General features: G+C 41.8%; 1 protein-coding gene across 7 annotated transcripts in view; it reads right to left on the reverse strand.

The window, feature by feature from the left end:
- LOC139749022 (lachesin-like) overlaps positions 1-22,400 on the reverse strand; it is a 312,483-nt gene that overhangs the window by 22,071 nt on the left and 268,012 nt on the right. For 6 of the 7 annotated variants that reach the window (XM_071662404.1, XM_071662403.1, XM_071662402.1 and 3 more), the window contains one exon: positions 8,071-8,171. In XM_071662404.1, the coding sequence (XP_071518505.1) occupies positions 8,071-8,171 (101 nt within the window). Of the gene's footprint in view, positions 1-8,070; positions 8,172-22,265; positions 22,289-22,400 lie in introns of those variants that run through there. The other variant, XM_071662408.1, reaches the window with a different exon arrangement.

The following is a 22,400-nucleotide window of genomic DNA, read 5'->3' on the forward strand; positions in this document are numbered from 1 at the left end:
TATGGACAAAGAGGAAGGGGGTGTAGCGAGGAAGAGGAGAGCGTAGAAAACAAGAGGAGGGTGTTGGAACAAAGAGAGGGAAGAGAGAGGAGACACTGTGTACAGGGATTGAAGAGATTATATTTCAGAAAAGATAATCATACTGATATGGTTGCTGAAGCAAGATGTCATAGCGCAAGGATATCAGGTGATGTCAGACCAGGATGCATCGGCAACCGATGTCTCTGAAAGACTTCTTACAGGATGTGTTGGATGATGTCAGCCAGCAGTGAAGGGCAAAGGCCAGTGTGATAAAGTGATGTTAACGCTTGATGCCACAGACTAATGATGCCGTTCACCTCATAGTAATACCATTCTTGGAACGTGACATCATCTCGTTAGCAACCACGTATATCACTGACGTCTATGATACTCAAGATGATGTCACGCACGAACATCGACATCCATCCACCTCTGCTTTAAATGATGTCCAGCAAAATACATCATCGCTACTCACGTGTGTAAACCATTTACTCCCAGATGACATCATCACCCACATACACCCCCCTGACGGCTGTTGATGTCTTCATCCCCCCAGAGATGATGTCAACCGAGTATATCAGTGACGTCTGTCATTCATCACCCAGAGGTAATTTCCTAATCAGCAGCAACGCTCTGGGGGAGGAGGATGAGGAGGAGGAGGAGGAGGGAGGGGAGTAAAAAGGAGAGGAGGAGAAAAGAAAACGGGAACATCAGGCAGTGGTTGGCTGGCTGGCTGGTTCGTGTCATTACAGAGCGAATCCTTTCCAGTTAATTTCCCTCCAAGACTCCAATTTCTTGCCTGAGTTTGAGGCGGGCGTCCACGTCCAGGTTGCTCGTCAAGACGTGTTTCAGATTAATATTTTTTTTCCCCTTCACATGGATTATTGTGCAGGCAAAATATGAGACGGAGTTCTTAGATATGAGCATCAGGGTTTGGTATGTATGTATAAATACATGTATGTTTACATACGAGCACACACACACACATATAAAGACTAATGCATATTTAACACATTAGCCATCTGTTGGTATTATCAAATTATCTCACCACACGCTTTGCTTCACGAGATAAACTATGAATTAATGTCCTATATTAATCTTCAGTTCATTCTTGAAATACATGACACGTTCCGGGCACGCGATCGCTGCTCACCTTCAGCCAAACTGGTTATAAATGACAGAACACAATATGAAGAACGAAACAGGGATGAATCACATCTTGAAGTGTTACAAATGAGAGCGATGACGTTGACAATATGTTAATCAGCGGACCGTGTTCCCTCGGAGTTCATGGCTGGCAGTATAGGCGGTAGGGGTCAAACTCGTTAGGTCTACGCTATTTCTTTTTTGGGGGGAGGGGGGGGGGAAGGGATTAGCCTGAGGTCTCCACACCTTGGAAAGTCCGGTGGAAGGAGATAGTGGGGTCATTTGAGGTGTGGTAGAGCATAATTGTGGGTCATAGCTGGTCCTGTACCTTCATGATTTATAAATGGATCATATTCTCTTATGTACGTGGCTCCTGTTATCCGTAGTCTTGTAAGGCCGTGGCAATGTTTTAGTATCATCCTGTTTTCAATAAGATGCTGACGAGTGAGATTCCTGTTATTTTGCTGTTGCACAAGTAGCTTAGGACCTCCTATTTGAAGGCGAAGTATTAAGCCTCGACAGAGTGAGGTAGCAGCATTAATACCGATGTAGCTCACGGTGTGTTAAGAGTTTGCAACCTTCGACTGGGCATGAGTACCTATAAACTACATTGGTCGACTGTAATGGGTCATTGTCCTGTGTGAGGTTGGTACTCATCATGTTGTCACTAATTTTCCTGTCCTTGTTGTTGCAAACGATGATGCCGAGACGATCTTCAGGGACGTTGTAGATAATGTTCCTATCTATCATGTCCTTCAGGAGGTAATAGATAGCTTGTCGATCAGCTTCATCAGCCGAGATAAACTTGTTCATCCTCTTCTTCAAAACTTCAGTGGAATGAGAAATAATGCAGCGAGATTTGGTGTTGTCATGCGGGATGGACTTTAACATGCTGGAGTTGTCTTCTCTGTTTAAAAGAACTTAGATGCTGGACTTGTCTGTTCCTCTTATCGCCTAAATTTCTCCGTTGTTCAGTTCTCGTGCAGCTTGACTTAGTTCTAGGGTAAGTAGAGAACTATACACACACACACGCGCACAATATATATATATATATATATATATATATATATATATATATATATATATATATATATATATATATATGTGTGTGTGTGTGTGTGTGTGTGTGTGTGTGTGTGCGTTACTCCAGATTCTTGGTTATTTTCTTTACAAAATAGATACGTTTCAAAACCTCAGTTGAGGTCACATTTTTCATGGAAACCATCCTCCATTACCGAGGCGAAAATGTTGTTTTCAGATGATCCACTCCAGATATCCATCCTCATTATCATTTGTGATATATACCATCTAGTGTTCTGTGCTCTCTGGTGGTACTAGGAAACATTATACAATGTTTTCACTCCTTTTTCTCTCATGGAAAGAAACCTTTTATAGAGTTGTATTATATTTTCAAAAATGCTTTTTGGGGTAACAAGTATAATGAATTATTACCTGTCTATCTTATCATTTATTCTTCATCTAATAGATTTGCCTTCAAATCTCAGTAGAAGTCAATTTTATCTTTCATTATAAATAACAACATTCTGGGGTCAAAATGTTATTTTAGATTCATTTAATCACATAATCAACTGTTGAAATAATTTCATGTCTAATATCATTCACACTAATTCGCTTCATAGTTCTTGCTATCAGTGCTATGAAATGTTATAGATTATTTTCAGACATTTTTCTATACAAAGGAGACTTTTATTAAGCTATGTTCTATGTCTCAAATGAACAAGATATTTCCTTTAAAATCTTTATCGAGGTCATACATTTCGTGAAAAAAATAACATTTCTGACCAAAACGTTGTTTTTAATCGGTAAATCCTGATATTAGCTTCGAAATTATAACTTTTTTCACATCATTCATAATATTTTACTTCATATTATTCGTTATCTGTCGTTCCTAGGATGTATTGTAGACTGTTTCAGATTATCAGTTGAGGTAACGAAGCCTTTCCTTAAATCATATCATTCCAGCACTGAAGAAATATCGATACACAAGTACCAAAATCAGATAAGAGATACTAACTATCTTGTAAGATCAGAGATACTAACTTTATCTCGTAAGATCAGAGATACTAACTTTATCTCGTAAGATTAGAGATACTAACTTTATCTCGTAAGACCAGAGATACTAACTTTATCTCGTAAGATTACAGATACTAATTTTATCTCTTAAGACCAGAGATACTAACTTTATCTCGTAAGATCAGAGACACTAAATTCATCTCGTGAATTACTTCGTTGAAATCATTAGATATCAAATATCTAAGATTATCACTTGGGGGTCTACGGCTCACTTGTTCTAATTCCTTGTAGGTTTTTGAAGAATTATCACGACCGTCTCTTGTGGGCCCCTTGTTCAAGACTGGCTAGGCTTGCTGGGCCTTCAACGGGGCCTTGATTCACAGCGTTCGTGCCCCACTTTTCTTCTCAGATAGGCTGTGGATTCTGACGTCTATCAGGTTGATAAGACTCCATATAATCAGAGACGTGTTCAAATCACCTCCATCCATCTGTTTTTATTGGAAGACTGAGAAATTCTTGCGTTTCATGTGTGTGTTGTGTGTGTGTGACAGATAGGCAGAGACTTACGTAGGTTGCTACATATGAGTGTAGGAACTTTACACTCGAGGGCACTCGCCTCTCATCTCTCTATTTCACTCGTACACTGTTCTGAATTTTTCATTATAGGTCGGATCTGCTCCCTCGCTCAGCTTGCTTTGCTCGTCTATGTAATTATTCATTCGTACAGTACGGAAGGAAGTTCTACACTCGTGGGATTCCCCATCGTATAATTTTTTTTTGAACATTTGTATACTGTCAGAATTCACAGGTTTATCATCATAGCATATTCCATGTATTCATTACTCGTATATCATAAAAGCACTTCTTTATATCATTTTTTCACATTTCTATCTTAGTTCCTTGCTGTGGTTCTAGTTACTCTTCATCTTTCGAAAACTGTTCGCTATCAACCTCATTAAAAAAATGATCCAAGAACCTGAAGCTTGTGTCAAGTCACCCCTTACTTTTCTCTCATACATGGTGAGCCAATAGATTTTTGTGGCTACCAGCCTCTCACTGGAGCACAGCTCACTCACCTCTGAGGTCATCTGTCATGCCTTCCTCCCATTCACACAGAGTATTGAAGGTCTACAGTGCCACGCAGAAAATGTTTCTTCTCGTATGACGTACAAGTTCGCGATATCTGGTACGTCTTTTATCACCACGAATATTCATCCCCAGATGCAACATTCATACAAATCTGAAACATCCTTTTCTTTTTTTCCTTTAAACTTTAATTAACGCATGTGTGGCTCGATTTCTATCCCCAAACACACAGTCCAGCCCACGCTCACCGTAGCAAAAATGTGTATTATATAATGGATCACATTCTGCTAGAACATAAAATACTTTATAAATATGAAGAACGTATAAAAGAAAGCTTTGAACCAAAAAAAAAAATGGAAATCCTCTGGAGGTTAAAGGTGACATAGATGTCTGAATGAACGTAAATACTCAGGGATGGAGAAGGTAGGTATGTTCCTCTTTGTTCAATGGAACAGAGACATAAACACATCATAATTATTTTGAGATCCTTTCATGAGGAAAATGGAAGGTGGTTGTCGGTAGGAAGGGATTGCAGCAGGAATGATCTTACTGGATATGACCAATGTAGAGGATGTGAGTAGACATGGCTCATTGTAAGGGACGATATGACGAGTAGAAATGTTTCTTTAGCGTAAGATGAGAGTAGAAATGTTAACTTGTAACTTCCATATGTAATGTTGGTTCCTTTTCTCCCTCTTAGAACCATATACTGTTCTGCTTCTGATAATGTTCGTGAATTGTATACATATATATATATATATATATATATATATATATATATATGAATGTGAAATCGCACTTCAGTAGGAGTTCATATAATTTTATTTAACATGTAATTTTTCTGTACATGTCGCACGACACGTCTCGTGGAGATAATCCACCTCATCAGGTTCCAGTACTTCGTAACATTATATAAATCTCAACATCACAACAGAAGTGCCATCCAGTGTCTGCTAAACTTGACGACATGCATATGTGTAGGAAGATTACATTTGAAATATCATTATATGAGCTCATGCTGAAGTGTGATTTCACCTTCATAACTTTCATCACGGACAAGTGTGATCATATATATGTATATATACATATGTGTGTGTGTGTGTGTGTGTGTGTGTGTGTGTGTGTGGTTGGTACCCAAAAGGTATCAGAAGGAGAGGGGTGGAGCATACGACAGGGTAATTGGAAACTGTCAAAGATAGAGAGGCTGTGATGACCACTTCGGAGTGTGGACATGGTCGAGTCAAAGAGTGAGGGAGATGAGAGAGACTTAAAGTGAGGTAGGTATCAATCACTGTGGAGATGAGAAAGTGTTAGTCAAAAAGATGAGGAACACAAGATGAAGATAGCAAGACAATGAGGTAGAAGCACTCGTTGAGGATCATGAGAAATGCTAAGAGATGAAGATGAGGACTGCTAGATGAGGTATATGCGAAAACGACAAGTGAGGAACATTGGAAATTCTGGGGATAATGAAAAACACGAAGTGAGACAGCTGGAAACAGGAACACAGTATGAGAAAAGTCAGAAACACTGAGTGAGGAAGATGAGAAGAAACGCTGAATAAGGGAGATAAAAGAACACCAGTTGAAGAAGACGAGACACACCACTTGGGAAAGATGAGAAACACTTAGTGAAGAAGATGAAACTGATCATGAAAATGTTAAGGTAGAATAAAGAAAAGGTGTGTGATCATTCGACATCCATGTTCTTGGACGAGGCAACAGTTGGGAGGAGGAGGAGGAGACAGAATATGTGCCTTTCCATTTTTGCTTTAAATACTTGTATAGGCTGAAGGGGGAGGGTGTGTCCCGGGCTGAAAGTCAATAATCGGAGTGTCAGGGAAGTGTATCAGGTAGAAGGCGTCAAACACTGAATGGCAGAACTGTGGAGGAACTGGTCTATTGGCTGTCAGTCGTATAGGACTGCAGAAGTAGGGAAGATAGCTAGGGCACCGGAGGTGACAAGATCAGAAGGAAGGAAGGACTGTATAGAAGGAAGATAGATAGATAAGGCACCGGAGGTGACAAGATCAGAAGGAAGAAAGGACTGTATAGAAGGAAGATAGATAGATAAGGCACCGGAGGTGACAAGAGCAGAACTAGGGAAGGATGTAAAAGGAAGGAAGATGGGTAGGGCAATAAATGTGACAAGATCATGAGGAGGGAAGGACTGCAGAAGGATGGAAGACAGACAGGGCACTGAAGATAACAAGATCAGGAGGGAAGAAAGACCAGAAAAAGGAAAGAATATAGAAGGATGGACGATAGATAAGGCAATGAAAATAACAACATTAACACATAAGACTGATAAAACAAAGGAGGAATGAGAGTAAATAGTTTAACACACAGCATCTACGAATGACCCAGAACCAACTGATTAGTTCTTCCTGTGGGAAAATGTTCATTCGAATGATCCTAAGAGTGAGAACGACTATCCGCTTCCACCAATGGGAAAAGACAAAGATATGTATCGCAATATGAACAGTGAGGTACAAATCACCTTAGGCAAATGAGAACATGGAGATAAATGCTTCTTTCGCGAAGAAAGTCTTTTCCCCGCCATGATACAGCGAGTGACACAGGAGCTAGAGGTATATGGTTGTACTTCCATCACCTCACTGTACCATAAGCCCTGGGTTGCCGTCACCGTATCCCCATTATTGTACCACAATATCTAATATCCCGGAGGCATATATGGATTTTCCCGTCATCACTTGCACCAGCCCTATTGCACTACCGCCACCACTACGCTCGACATATCACTGATGTAAAACCCACCACAGTTGCACCATTACTGGAATAACACCACCTCTATATACCCAGTACTATGGCACCAGTGTTGCAACATTTTCGCTACCAGCCCCAGTTTTAACGCTCCCCCCCCCCCCGCCACCTGTACGAAATCTCATCCACAGCTGGTATTGTACCATCTGCAATCACTACTCTCCTGCGTACCACTGTGTACCTTTCCTCCATCATCGTACCATCTGTCACCGTCCCCTTTGCCACTGCAGCTTGTTATCATTGTACCATCATGGTACTGGTACACATCAAACCCCCTCCCTACCTCTTTTAGTGATGGGTGAAGTATTCATAGCCCCTAAAAGCATGTAAATCAAAAATATATAATGTGCAAGTTTTATGACATTTCATCGCTATGCACTGAATCATGTTTTCTGTATTTTCACTAGTTTTTGAATATTTCTTTTTCTTTTGATTTTCCTTTTTACCTTCCGACTTTTGCTGCAATTTCAACAAACGACTGACTCTGAGCTAAGCTCATAGCCCGTAAAAAAAATATATATCAGCAAGAATAAGTCACATTTGCTAAAATATTGTGATTTGATACAATTGTAGAAGCTACATTTGCCATTTTCTATACCTGTGAATAAATATGCAAAGGAGGGTCTTATAATTGATGTAAATTCTCTCATTACTTTTTTCCGGACTTGATTTCCATCGTCATTTACGATTTATCAGACTGCCATTGTTATTTACAAAGTCACTTAACAGTCATTTACAGCACCAGCGTTGTGGTGTGGACAGATCGAGACTCAGATTTGCGAGCTTTCGCTCAAAAGAGGCCTTTGATTTTGCTATGTGTGTCGTTTTTGAGGCAAGGGACACAGAGAGAGTTAAAAGTCTGTACCTACGAGTGACTCAAATGAGAGAGAGAGAGAGAGAGAGAGAGAGAGAGAGAGAGAGAGAGAGAGAGAGAGAGAGAGAGAGAGAGAGAGGAGGGGCAGTAAGAGAGAGGGAGAGATAGTAAGAGGGGACTACTGACCTTGTACGAGCCGAGATGATCCACAACACAGGCCAGGCGAACGTCTCTGCCAGCTGGTACCGTGACGTTACTGATGGGCTCCAGGAAATAAGGCATCTCTCCTGCAGGGAGAGACAGTCGGGGGTTAGACACAGGGGCGGCCGCCTGGCACCTTAACCTCAGGGCTTCTCACTTAACCTAAGGGCCTCACTCTTACCCTCAAGACTTCTCTCGTACCCTAAGGGCCTCACCCTTAACCTAAGAGCTTCTCTCTTAACCTAAAGGCCTCACTCTTAACCTAAGGGCCTCGTTCTCTTAACCTAAGGGCCTCGTTCTCTTAACCTAAGGGCTTCTCTCTTAACCTAAGGGCCTCGCTCATAACCTAAGGGCCTCGCTCTTAACCTAAGGGCTCCGTTCTCTTAATCTCAGGGCTTCTCCGTTAACCTAAGGGCCTCACTCTTAATCTAAGGGCCTCACTCATAACCTAAGGGCCTCGTTCTCTTAATTTCAGGGCTTCTCTCTTAACCTAAGGGCCTCACTCCTAACCTAAGGGCCTCGTTCTCAACTTCAGGGACTCGTAACTTTCAGGGTCTCAGTCATAACCAACAAGATCTCACCCTTAGGCACAGAGCCTCACGAACGCATAGTCTACAGCCAGGCCCTCCAGACTACTCCATGGTTTACCTTGACCACTTTGTATATATATATATACGTGTGTGTGTGTGTGTGTGTGTGTCTGTGTGTGTGTGCCTGTGTATGTAAGTGCTTGTGTGTGTGTGTGTGTGTGTGTGTGTGTGTGTGTGTGTGTGCCTGTGTGTGTAAGTGCTTGTGTGTGTGTGTGAGTGTGTGTGTGTATGCGCGCGCGCGCGTGTGCGTGTCAAAACTTCACAATCTAATCATCGATTCCACAACACGTTTCTCTTCTATCAAGTTCCTGTTTGTCGAATGTTTCACATGTGATTACAACTTGTGTGTCCCATTTCCTCCGAGGATACAGCAATTCGTTCGAGCCAATTACAGTTTTTCTTCCTCGTCGATACGATTGGAAAATGGGATTATGTTTTTATATGACCAAATTTGTTTGTATAACCAATTATGTCGGCATGCTACTTCGCCTGTAATCAGAGCACAATTAATCACTATACTTTACACTATTGATCGTTATTATTGATCACTATTACTGATCATTATTATTGATCGCTATTATTGATCAGTATTACTGATCATTATTATTGATCGCTATTATTGATCAGTATTACTGATCATTATTATTGATCGCTATTATTGATCACTACCATTGAGACGTTCTTTGTCCCTGAAGATTTCCCCCTACCCAAAAAAGAAAGAGCGATGCATATTTTTAGGGAGTAATTCAATGAATGTATGCGAAAAATTTCATCACACTGGTTAAGGCAAACTCAGCTTTCATACATTTCTTTCATGTCGTGGAGGGGAGGGGGTGGGGGGACTGCCATCCTTTATGAAAACCTTTCACGTGGAATTTCAATCTTGTCGAAACAAGGATTTTTTTTAAAAATTTCCCCAAAATTTCGGTTTTATTCTCTCTCTCTCTCTCTCTCTCTCTCTCTCTCTCTCTCTCTCTCTCTCTCTCTTTGACTATAGCCAAGGAGACACAGGATAATAGTAGTAATAGTAGTAATCCTCTTTATCTGTTCTTCCACTTTTTTTCAATACGTGTTCAGTGGGCGAGCGTGTGTGTAGGGTGAACGCTGGGGGGGGGGGGGGGGGGGGGGGTTAGATGGAGCGTCCGTCCGTCCGTCCGTCCATCAGTCAGTTCCCCCTCCCCCTACCTCTCCCCGCTCCCCACCTGCGGGTACACGACACACATCAGCTTTTAGTCGTCGTGTCTCCCCACTCCCTCCCTCCCCTGACCATCCTCCCTCACTGCAGGGTGAGGGAGGATGTCCACCCCTGTCAACACACGCACACACACACGCGCACACACACGCACACACCCACACACACACACACACTCCTCTCTCTCTCTCTCTCTCTCTCTCTCTCTCTCTCTCTCTCTCTCTCTCTCTCTCTCACACACACACACACACACACACACATTTACTCCTCCCGTCCTGAACATTCATCTATATCATTACACACGTCTCTCCTGAATGTATTGTATTCAGTTTAAATTCCATTCATGCATAACTTTTTTCCTTTAATTCAAGCCTTCGTTTTGGTAGCTGATGAATCACTATATCAATAATGACAGTGATACAAGACTTATCAAAAGCGTAGAAAAAATGAAAATATTGTAGGAGTGAGCACTTACACGGAAGGAATATCATTAACCATGGTAATGATAGTAGTAACAATAATACGAACAATAATGATAATACTAAAAGAATGTCAGAAAATGGACTTCACTGTACGTAGTCTTCCAGCAGATAGTCTCGTCATAAACCATCAAGTCTTCTGTTATATGCCCCTGCCAAGTACTGTCCTCCAGCAGATCACCTCGTCATAGACCATCAAGTCTTCTGTTATGTGTCTCTCCCATGTACTATCCTCCAGAAGACAGCATCGTCATAGACAATCAGGTCCTCTGTTATCTGTCTGCCCCAAGTACTTTCTTACAACAGATAACCTGTCACAGACCATCAGGTGTGTTAATTGACTCTCACTGCCACTGTCCTCCAGCAGATAACCTCGTCATAGACCAAGTTTTCTACGATCAATTTCTCCTATGCACCGTCCTCCAGTAGAACACATTGTCATAGACCATCAGGTCTACTATTTCCCGTCTCTCCCATGCACTGTCCTCCAGCAGATAACGTCGTTATCATAGACCACCAGGTCTTCTACCATCTAGCTCTCCCATGCACTCCCCCACAAGCAACTCTCCTAGTCATCCTCCCACATCTTTGTCTGTCCCACACGTACAGTTACACTAGCTTTCCATGTCCTCCAACACGTCCATCCCTCCTCGTCTCCTCCTACACGACCGTTCGTCCCTTCCATCTGGCACTTCCTTTGTTCTCACACACGTCCGACCAATCTCTCTCGAACGTCCGCCCTTGTATTGTTCTCCCTACACGTCACCATCTCCCTGCACGTCATTTCGTCTCCGGAGCGATCCTGCACGTCTCTTTGTCTCCATAGCGATCCTGCACGTCTCTTCGTCTCCGGAGCGATCCTGCACGTCTCTTCCGTCACTTTTACCGTCCGTCAGCAACTCCATATCTACATTAAAAGCCGAGAACAAAATCTAAATCCTCGGGTTTTATCAAACACGTTCGGTAAAAATGATATGAGGATCTAATCCGTCAATATTTTATTCGTGATTTTCATTACTCATGTTTGATATTCATTCCACTTATTCACTTTCGATAAAAAAAAAATCTAATCTGTGCAACTGTTTAGGTCAATGAACCTTTTAGATTAATATGGCTTGTGGCGTTATTTCTTTTTTTATTTTCTTGTTTTTCAACTACAATATACTTTCCTGATGATATAAAATGATGGAACATATGAGTACGAGTTTCAAAAGAATGAATATATGTTTTCGGTTAAGTGAAACATATGTATTAGAAACGACTTTTGATATCTTTTTGATTGAATTATATTGAAGTATTACCACTTTTCTTCTCGCTGTCCTTGAATTACGCAGATTCAAAGTTTTACCATGAAAATAGAGGTAATAATGTCTGTAGTCAAATGCTATCCAAACGATTGTGTTGACTTGGTTTTATCTTAAAGTAAATTCTGTCCGCTTCCCACATCACCACAGAGATGCTCGACTCCAGATGGGCATCACAACTGGTTATAAAGTTTAATAAGAAAGACCGACACTAGGGACACAACTATATGCTTGTGAATGCAGTGTGTCTTCCTATAGCAGATGCAATATAACCTCACTCTACAAGCGCATCTTCACCACACCTTCTTTCACCTTGATTTACTTCATCCTTTACAAACGCGTCCTCACAACAACCCTCAATAAACTTGAATTTTCTTCATGATCAAATGCATCTTAACTGCATCCCCTTTAGCCTTAACTCATTTCACCCTCTCTATAAAACGCACCTTCACTGCATCTTCGATACACCTGCACCCATGTTATCCTCCTCTACAGATACATCATCACTACACCGTTTCGACGTCCGCTTGCCTTCGACATGACTCCGGCTCAAATCACAAGCCAAGGGCTAGGGCGCTGATTGCTAGAAATATCAAACGAGAGGGGGGGAAAAAATTGATAATTCTCCTTCTACAGATGGAAACAAATATGAAAATAAGACAATGAATATCAAACCCATTAATTTCTCCATTCTTGTACGATGACCCTAAAGAAGGATTGCGTCGCCCATCGCATGTCCTCAACAGCCTCCTCTCCTTTCATCTGCTCAATGCCAGGCAATTTGCTCCTGAGGTTGTTCCCCGTACCATGACCATTGTTAACGCATTAACCTAACCCATAAAGGAAAACAATCATCATTCGTCTTATTTTCCTCTCCTTAACCCGGCTGTAAGGATTCTTCCTCCTTCCTTCCACCCAAGAAGAAGAAGAAGAGGAAGAGGAGGAGGAGGAGGAGGAGACCACAAGAAAATCCAGAGCATTTCCCAAGCTGTGAGGGAGAGAAACATTACACCATCCCCCTCTCCCAACAACACCACTGGCCTCTTCCTCTCCTCTCTCTCTCTCCCTCAACAAAACAGACGAGACAAAGGAGCGTCCGGGAGTGTAATAGCTAGACGAGCGAGACTGCAACGACTCCCGACAGCAGCGTTCCCCCAGGAACCAGGTCCGTACAATCTTCCTGTAATTAAGTATTTACACTTTTCTCTCCCCCGATACAGAGGCGGAGTGGGTTCCCGCCGCTCACGCTGGATAAAACTCCCTCACACGAAGGGAGAAGAAACCCAGGGAGGCTTGTGAGGGCGAACTGCTAGTTTTACCTCACAGTAGCTTCCTGTTCTAGTACGATCCGCTGATCCATTTTACGGTGTTTTCTGAGGGATTTGAATCAGCGCTGTAGATAGAAACATAGTCTACCATTTTCTTCTCCGTTACCTCGATGACGACGGTACGACGCTGGATGACGACGGTACGACGTTTGATGACGACGGTACGACGCTTGATAACGACGGTACGACGCTTGATAACGACGGTACGACGCTTGACGATGACGGTACGACGCTTGATGACGACGGTACGACGCTTGATGACGACGGTACGACGTTTGATGACGACGGTACGACGCTTGACGATGACGGCACGACGGTTGATAACGACGGTACGACGCTTGATGACGACGGTACGACGCTTGATGACGACGGTACGACTCTGAAGAAGGTTTATGTTTACACATCTGCCTGAGAAAAAATTGTAATGAAAAGTTTCCAGCTTGAGAGAAACAAGATCATTTTCCTCTCTCATTTTTGGAAACAAGAGAATCTCAAAGCCAGAGATTTAAACACGGGGATAGAATCGTTGTTCTGTACGACAGAGATACGTCGCTGGGCTAGAGAACAGAAGGTCCCTTTGTATGTGACCTATGGTGGAATGCCACGTCCCACGGCGTCCCAGCGACACGTCAGGGATAAACCGTATCCCCTGGAAGGACAGCTGTATCCCTTCCAAGTCCGGCAGTATCCCCCAGGAAGTCCACTGATATCCCACGTTGAGACTCCCTACATCCTGAGGATGTTCATCAGCTGAGGATTAAGAATAATCTACTGGGGGGAGGGGGGGGGGCTGTTGGTGGCGCCCTCTTCAACTGCCATCTGTTCAAGAGTGTGTTGTCTGCCGCAATGGCAGCCATTTTCTTAGTGCCCCCGATTCATCTGGTGAGCCACAGTCGCGTTCGTAACTTCAAAGTTTGTCTTTAAGACGTGGACGAGGTGAGAGAATGGCTTCAAGACACATGACTTTATAACACAGGAAAAGTGTTACGTGCGACTAAAAGACACAGGGATACGAGAGTATGTGACCCCAAGACATATGGATAGTAGTACATGTGACCCAAAGACACATGGATACGAGTATATATGACGCCAAGACACATGGATAGTAGTACATGCGACCCAAAGACACATGGATAATAGTACATGTGACCCCATGACACAGATGTAGCGATGCACATATGAACACAACGTGAGAGAGAGAGGTCTTCCCATGGACCTGCCTCGTCTGAGCCTCTGCTCTCTGGGCCAAGGTAAAAACGTGGACACGTGGGCTTCCGCCACGACTCGAGGAGGATCAAGGATGCTTTCTTGGGGAGGTCCTGCCGGTGCAAACCCTCTCCTCTGTGGGGGTCCTACTGAGGCAAACCCTCGCCTCCCTAATTCCCTTAAATCTCCCATTATACCCGGGTGCCCTACTTTTGAATACAACGGTTGGGGTGGCTAAAGGGGAGATGCTAGGGCATTTTTTCCCTATTCTTGTTGATTTATGTCTCTAGAGGACAGTGAAAAATCTCTAGATGAAAGATTTATTGGGGCTTTTGCCCTCTTTCCTCCCATGTCGTATTTTTCGTATTTCTACGTAACATCTTCAGGTGTTCTGGGCTCCTGCACCTTCAGATGCAGATGCTGAACCCTTGTAGAGTATAAGGTGGCCCTCAAAGAGACTGAACTCCTCTCCGTCTATTGACAATGATGCAGCTTCGGTGACGGTGATTTCTTACTCTCTTTGTAACCAACTGCCAGCGGAGTCCAGCAAAACACACACACACACACACACACACACACATACACACACACACATGCATTCTTTACTCTTCCTGTAAATTTTCCACCATTACGAGTCGAGTCTAAAAATACCAGAGTAGCTCAAATTTATTTCTCTTACATTCTTTTTTTTTGTTTTTTACGTTTAGTATAATCAATTTCATTTGAGATGATCATGACTGGAATGTTTTTGACTCATATATATATATATATATATATATATATATATATATATATATATATATATATATATATATATATACTTCTCTCGACTTTGGGAGGCAGCGTCAGGAACAAAAGAAAAAAAAATCCGCGTTTGCAACCATCCTTTCTTTTTCTGTTATGTAAATGTACCAAAACCAGCGCCTACCGTCCATAGGTTAACCCCAGAGATTACCCCATGGTTTACCTTGATCGCTCCATGTGTCCTGTTTCAGCCCCCATATACCACATTGATCCTATCAATTCTATCCCACGCGCACCTTTTGCCCTCCTGAATATTCAGGTCGTGATAGCTTAAACTCTCCTTTACTCCATCCTTTCATCTACTTTCCCGTCTCCCTCTCTTCCTTCCTCCTTCCTTCTCTGTAAAGTAGATCCTTTTAATCAAGTCTCTCTTCACTCATCCTCTCCATTTGTGTGAACCATTTCTGCTTTTCCTGATCCGCTCTCTCAGGTAGACTGCGCTTACTACCACACCCTCCTCTATTAACATTTTCATTTCTCACATGATCAGCTCATATCGTCATCAGTCATCTCATTTCCAACACAACCATCCCTCTCAGTTCTTCTGAGTTCAAACACAGATCCCTCTCCTCCCACATGTTCCACGATTCACCTACGACCTTCCCCCTCTTTGTTGCAAACGAGGACTCACTGCAGCAGCCTTTATGGTTCTACCTGCTGCCACGTCCACTCCCAGTGTGCCGAAAGCATTCAGCTTCCCTCAAGTCGTCCAGGTCCAGAGTTTCACCGAGAGACATGTCTCATTCAATTCTCCTACACCTCCTTACTATATTGTTTGTTCACATTAACTCTGAACCTTCCTCTTTCACAAACTCTCAAAGACTAAGTAAAAATGTATAGAAAAGTTGTCTCAAAGGTGTTAAAGTTTTTTTTTGTGAAATAGAATTAGAATTACACTGGGTTGACGTTACATTAGACCACACAAAGGTATCGGGCGAGCTGCCATCATACCACGTGATGACCCAGAGGCGTCATATGAGCTGGTGTCATAACCACGAGAAGTCCCTTTAAAAGCATAGGGTAAGGTCACCTCACACAACGATACGACCCGAAGACATCGGGTGAGCTTGTGGCATACGAGGAGACAGCAGATGCAAGAATAGGGTAAAGTCACCTCAACATGAGACGATCCAGAAACGTCGGATGTGCTGGCATCAATCCCACAAGACATCCCTCACAAGCGTAAGGGGAGGTTACCAAACACCACGAAGACAATCCACAGATAAAGTCGTGCAAGAGAAGACTAGCAAGAAAAGTCTTCTTGCCTTCTCTTCTGTTCTCAGACTCGTGCACGCCTGCACACTAATAGTATAGGGGGGTGCGTCAAAGGCTTACAGCGAATACCAACTGGCCCATCTACCCAAGGGTCACTTTGCCGCGTTGTTGTGCAAATGCCTGCATCAAACATTCATCGACACGCGGCCCCTCTCTCTCTCTCTCTCTCTCTCTCTCTCTCTCTCTCTCTCTCTCTCTCTCTCGCTTGCTCTAAGCGGACACAAACCCGCTCCTGATGTACGCTAGCATCCTATCTTGGTAACAGTGTTGCTTGACGTACTTCAACTTCATATTCGCGATTTTTTTCCCCCCAGTTTTCACACTAAGAGTCTATCAAAGTCTATGTACAAAATACGTTCATTCCAAATTTTTAAACTAAGAGTCACTAAACATCACTGTACAATATACATTTATAATGTCGGATTTAATGGATCTAGACTGGATAAAGTCATTTAATTCAATAATCGCGTTACAAATCAGAGCAAATGTTTGGTTGGTTGTTTGAGCTGGCGACTCCAAAAGTCATTATCAAGGTCTGGCATCATTATTTTGGGACTAACAGTCGATATGACTTAACATGTTCTTCAGATGTTCAAGGTAATTCTCAGACCATATACGCTGTGTATATATGTATATATATATATATATATATATATATATATATATATATATATATATATATATATATACATATATATCATGTCTGTGTGCGTGTGTGCGAGTGTGTGTGTGTTTGTGTGTGCTCGAGACAAATCATGGCCGATAATTGAAGCTCAAGGCCTATTAACTGCCAGGTTCATTAACTCAAAATGAAGCACTGTGCACAGAAATGATGCAAAAATTGGAAGAAAAAAAGTTCAGAGACCTTTATCATGCCCCTCCTCACTAACTGATCTTTAAGGACACCGCTCACCTTTGACCACAAGTTAACCTCCTGGGCACTACAGTCCGACCTTTGAACACTTTGATACGACCCTTGAGCACGACGGTACGACCCTTGAGCACGACGGTACGACCCTTGGATATGATGGCGTAGTCTGTGACATAACCTTAAAGGATCAGGTCAAAGACGAGGCCATCATAAATACATATAGATAGCTAGGTAGATAGATGGATAGATAGATAGACTGATGATATAGATAGATTTAGATATGTATATCCAAGGGTCGTCATTTCATGCCCAAGGATCTTGTTATTGTTCTGGAAGACCAAGTGAACAGAGAGGGAGGAACAAACAAGTATAAACCCAAGAGACAATATCTATCCAAATCGATTTCGGGAAACGCATCTTTACAAACAGCGTAGTTAGCGGGTAGAACTATGTGGCTCTTGGTGTCATGCATGATCAAGCAATATTTCCACTGTGAAGAGAGCTGAATAATTACCTCACCAATTATCAGTAACTAGATATACTGATATAAAGGTAATTAGTTCAAAGTTACCCTCATAACGAGCCTTACCTTCGTTATGCCACATCACAAGGGACATTATATCATGCAGTGTGGATGACCTTAGAATAATCTACACCACCTGAAGATAGTGCTGAACTTCATTTGAATTAGTGTTTATAACTTGGCACTTAACACCTAAATGACCCTGTCATTCAGAAGCCAACAGACTAACAAGCCAGACACAATCAAATTCTCCCACATGAAAACAAATCAGTAATTGTCCAAACTGAGCAAATTCTTATGATCTATGACTCCAGAAAATATGCAAATCAGGGTAAGCATTTGCATACGATTGTTGAGGAAGTAACCTATTACACTGTAGATCATACGAGTGAATTTAAACCTCGTTATTTAAAAGGTTAGTGTTGCTACCCTGCTTATATAATATGTTCTGAACAAACTTTGTATTTTACCCTTATCAAATATTGAGTCACCCTGAAAGAAAACATTGTATTATGTTCTGTTTAAGCAATCATGCCCTAAAACATATTGTATCATGCTCAAAGTATATGATCTATTATGTTCAAAGAAAACATTCCATCATGCTCTATCAAAAACTGAGTTATAATCTAATAGACATTGCATCATGCTCTGAATAAAAATTGTATCATGCACATAGAAATATTGCATCATGCATTGAGAAAACTTTGTATCAAGCTCTGCCAAACACTGACACATTAAACACTTTCGTGCTTTAAGTACACTTAGCATGATACTAAAAAATACATTGTTAAACGTTAGATTATGCTGTACGTAAACACTGTATAATACTCGAAGAAAATATTGTAAATGCTCTGTCAAAATTTGGATTAAGGTCTAATGAAACATTATATGTAACCCTAAGAAAACAATGTATCATGCTCAATGTAAAACAGGATTATGGTATCATTAAACATTATATAATCCTCTAGCTAAACGTTATACCAGGCTCTGAGTGAATTTTGTATCATGCTGTAAGTAAACACTGTATCATGTTCAAAGTAAACATTGTATCATGCTCTAAGAAAACACTGTATCTTAGTCTGAGTACATATTATATCATGCTTTAAGTAAACACTGTACCATGTTTCCAGTAAACATTATATACTGCAGTGAGGAGACATTGTATCATGCTCTATACAACTTTGTGTAACACAGCCACGAGGAAAACATATTTCCACATTTCATACTACTCAGAAAGATATTCTCTAAATACGAAATATGTATGTTTATAAACAGATGAATAGATAACTACATGTAGTTATATATACATATATATATATATATATATATATATATATATATATATATATATATATATATATATATATATATATATATTCTATTACCTTACCTAATTGGCTATCTCGCGAGGGAGCTTCAGGAACAAGAACATAATAGCCTCATTCGCACAGATCCAGTTTCAAACTGTCATATATACTATATCCATACCAAAGACTACCATCCAGAGACGAGCCCCACATGCTACTCTGTAGTATATTCTGATGGCTTCATTTGCCCTTATCTAGCTAACTGAAAACACGTCGCCCATCATATGTCACATCACCACAGTTCCTTTTATCCCACGCACGCCTCTCTCCTTCCAGAATAGCTTAGCACCAACATTCCCCAATGCTTCCTTCATTCCATCCTTCCCAACTCCTCACTATCTTCCAATACTCCTAGACCATAGATCCTCTTTGCCAGTCTGCCCTTACCCACCCCATTCGTATATTTGTACCATTCTAACACTCTCCTCGACCTTCTCAACCAGACCACGCTCACTAACACACACACACACACACACTCTCTCTCTCTCTCTCTCTCTCTCTCTCTCTCTCTCTCTCTCTCTCTCTCTCTCTCTCTCTCTCTGACAGTGTTATACATCACACGATCAACCTGCCCCACGCCATTTGTTTTCCAGTATATTCACCCTTTCCCCATGTCTTGCATTCAAGGCCCTCCCCTAAGTCTCCCTCTATATATACAACACAGTGGAGCCAACTGTACCCTCAAATATACCCATGTCTTCCCTTACAGACAGTGACATCAACAACCACACGTTGGGTCGTTAATCTTTAAGACTTTAGCCTCCTCTTTCAACCTATGACTCACTTCAGCACCCATACTCCATTCCTAGAGCACTCGACTTCCTCCAGATTCTCCACACTTACACTCACACCCAGACCATTCTGTCTCACCTTACTCATCTACCTCATTGCCTTGTACACACACACTATCTCTAAGATCATATTCCTCTGAGGTAGAACGTTAAGATATGGTGATCACTGGAGAGTGATACGAGGCACTGGGACATGCAGAGAGATGCCACGAAAGGCGTTGGATGCATGGAGGGTGAAGAATGAGGATCTCTGTAGGGTGCTTTAGAATCCACTACGTTAGAGAGAAGATTTTACTGATGATGAGACATTCTGTATCATGGTAACTAAGAGAAATTACTTCATCTACAATCATGAGCTCAAATAATGAAGAAGAAAACGAGAAAGAAATTTAGTGTTGCTAATAAAGATACAGGTATTTTGGAGAAGACTTGGATGATTAAGATAAGCTGTCGTGTGTATATATATATATATATATATATATATATATATATATATATATATATATATATATATATATATATATATATTGGTGTATTTTGGTTGTATGTTCCTCTTTCACTCGTATCTTGTTAAAGACCATTATAAATGTAGCATTACAGAACTTCCCAATTGGTTGACCAGAATTTCTTGCTTAAGTCTCTTGTGGGTGACTGATATTCAATTCCCCTCAGTTCATTTTACTTTGAGTGTTCACAACAGCGTACAAATACAATCGTCCTGTATTAACATATATCATTATTACTATGATCCATGATCACTGAAGCCAAGGAGGGCTATGTGAACATACCAGTAAAGCTCTAACATGACAACAAAGTGATTATCAATCCCAACTTCAAAGTAGAAACTAGAATGGCATCATACGAACGAAAGGGAACACTGAAACAAGGTAAGTACCGAAGTGAGACCTTCAGATAAACCATCTGTTCTTGTTACTCTCAGTAAGGAAGACTAAGTGAAGAATACCAACGAAGTAATTAAAGTTTACCCTCAGCAGATTTCAAGTATATCAGCAAGGAGCCCTATGAAGCCCCTTAAGTATAACATCAACAGTCTAGCTGAAGATACCAACGCAAGATGGACTCCCTTCCCATCAAACTCATCGGTGAATACCCTCGAGGTTATGCGTATGGTACATGTCAAGACCATTAACGTAACAATGTACTCCGACCAAACACGACATTGTTCTCCCACACTTACATACCAGCAAATCAAGAGGATCATCGGGTTCTTAAGATCATGTATAGTCCTCGGGTTCTCCCTGAAATCCACAGAGGAATTTTATGAGATGTTTAAGAACCTGCGGAAATGCTGTGGCTTCCCTCGATGTATTAAGCCTTTCCATCAGTGTCTCACTGGTAGCCACAATCCTCCTCCTCCTCTCCTTCAACACCAACCTCCATAACTTCCCAGATCCTTCCTGAAGGAGATGCTCCCTTCCGTTTCCTAGTCCAGACAGCCTCCTTTAATGCCACAGAGAAGGACTGGCAATATCTCCCTTAAATGATCTCCCTGCATACCCCAACTATGTGTCACATCGAGTCACATCACATCTAACCGCTCACTGTCCCTGTGTGGGCGATGGCCCAGTCGACGAAAAAGGAATCTAGAACACCTGCAGGAGGCCATGATAGATAACTCGGTACTCAGGCTCATACGTGAACTTGGCATTGAGAACAGAATCCCCTTGCTCGATGTTCATGCCAGTAGTGAGGACAGCGCCTCCTCCACTTCCGCCTACACAAAGCCTACTGATGTTGGGCGGTGCCTGAATGCGGCCGTTGAATACCCTGACCACTACAAAGTGAGTGTAATAAGGTCCTTCGCTGGAAGATCCCTTGAGAACTATTCACACTGGCAACCGTCTCTTCCAGGCACTCAAACGACGGCAACAGATGCTGGTAAACAACAGGTACACCAAAAACGAAGTAGAAGATGAGGTAAAGAAGTGATTCGACACAACCCTTAACAAATCTAACTCCAAAACAAATAATGGAATTATCGTTTCGTAACTAAATATTCCCTACCTTACAAAGCTAATGAGTCGGTGCTTCGTCATCTTGTCAGTGAGAACGTCATAGGGAAACCATTTCAACTCAAGACTCCGACCCACTCTGGAGGACCAGTGCGATCTACATATACAGTATCTATGGCCAAATGAAGATTGTAAGCTTCACCACCAAGGGAGTCACCACTACTTCACGATCTAGGACACTTAAAATGCACCAGAGAGAAGGTTTCATCTAAGGAGTACGTGTTCTTGCTGCGAAATAAGAAATCTAGCCAGAAAAGACCTGACAAATAAGTCTAATCATAACAAAAGGAATCTAATGATCATGGAAGCTCTTTTGGAAGAGGAAAATTTTTACCTGCTCATAATGGGAATTATTACCAGCGTTTAAAGCCAGTCAGCAGCTCCCACATAAGGATAGACAAAGAGGGCAGAACATACCTAATAGTCTAGAGAAAGACGACCATGCTTGGCTCCCTACTTTTTCGTCCGCCTCTCTCTAACAACAGACCTCACTCATCACCCAATCTTCGTAATGAAGACGCCTCCAGACGTCCCGCAATACTGCAAGTATAA

The sequence above is a fragment of the Panulirus ornatus genome, chromosome 6 (genome assembly GCF_036320965.1).
Source record: "Panulirus ornatus isolate Po-2019 chromosome 6, ASM3632096v1, whole genome shotgun sequence".
In the NCBI taxonomy this organism is placed as follows: domain Eukaryota; kingdom Metazoa; phylum Arthropoda; class Malacostraca; order Decapoda; family Palinuridae; genus Panulirus; species Panulirus ornatus.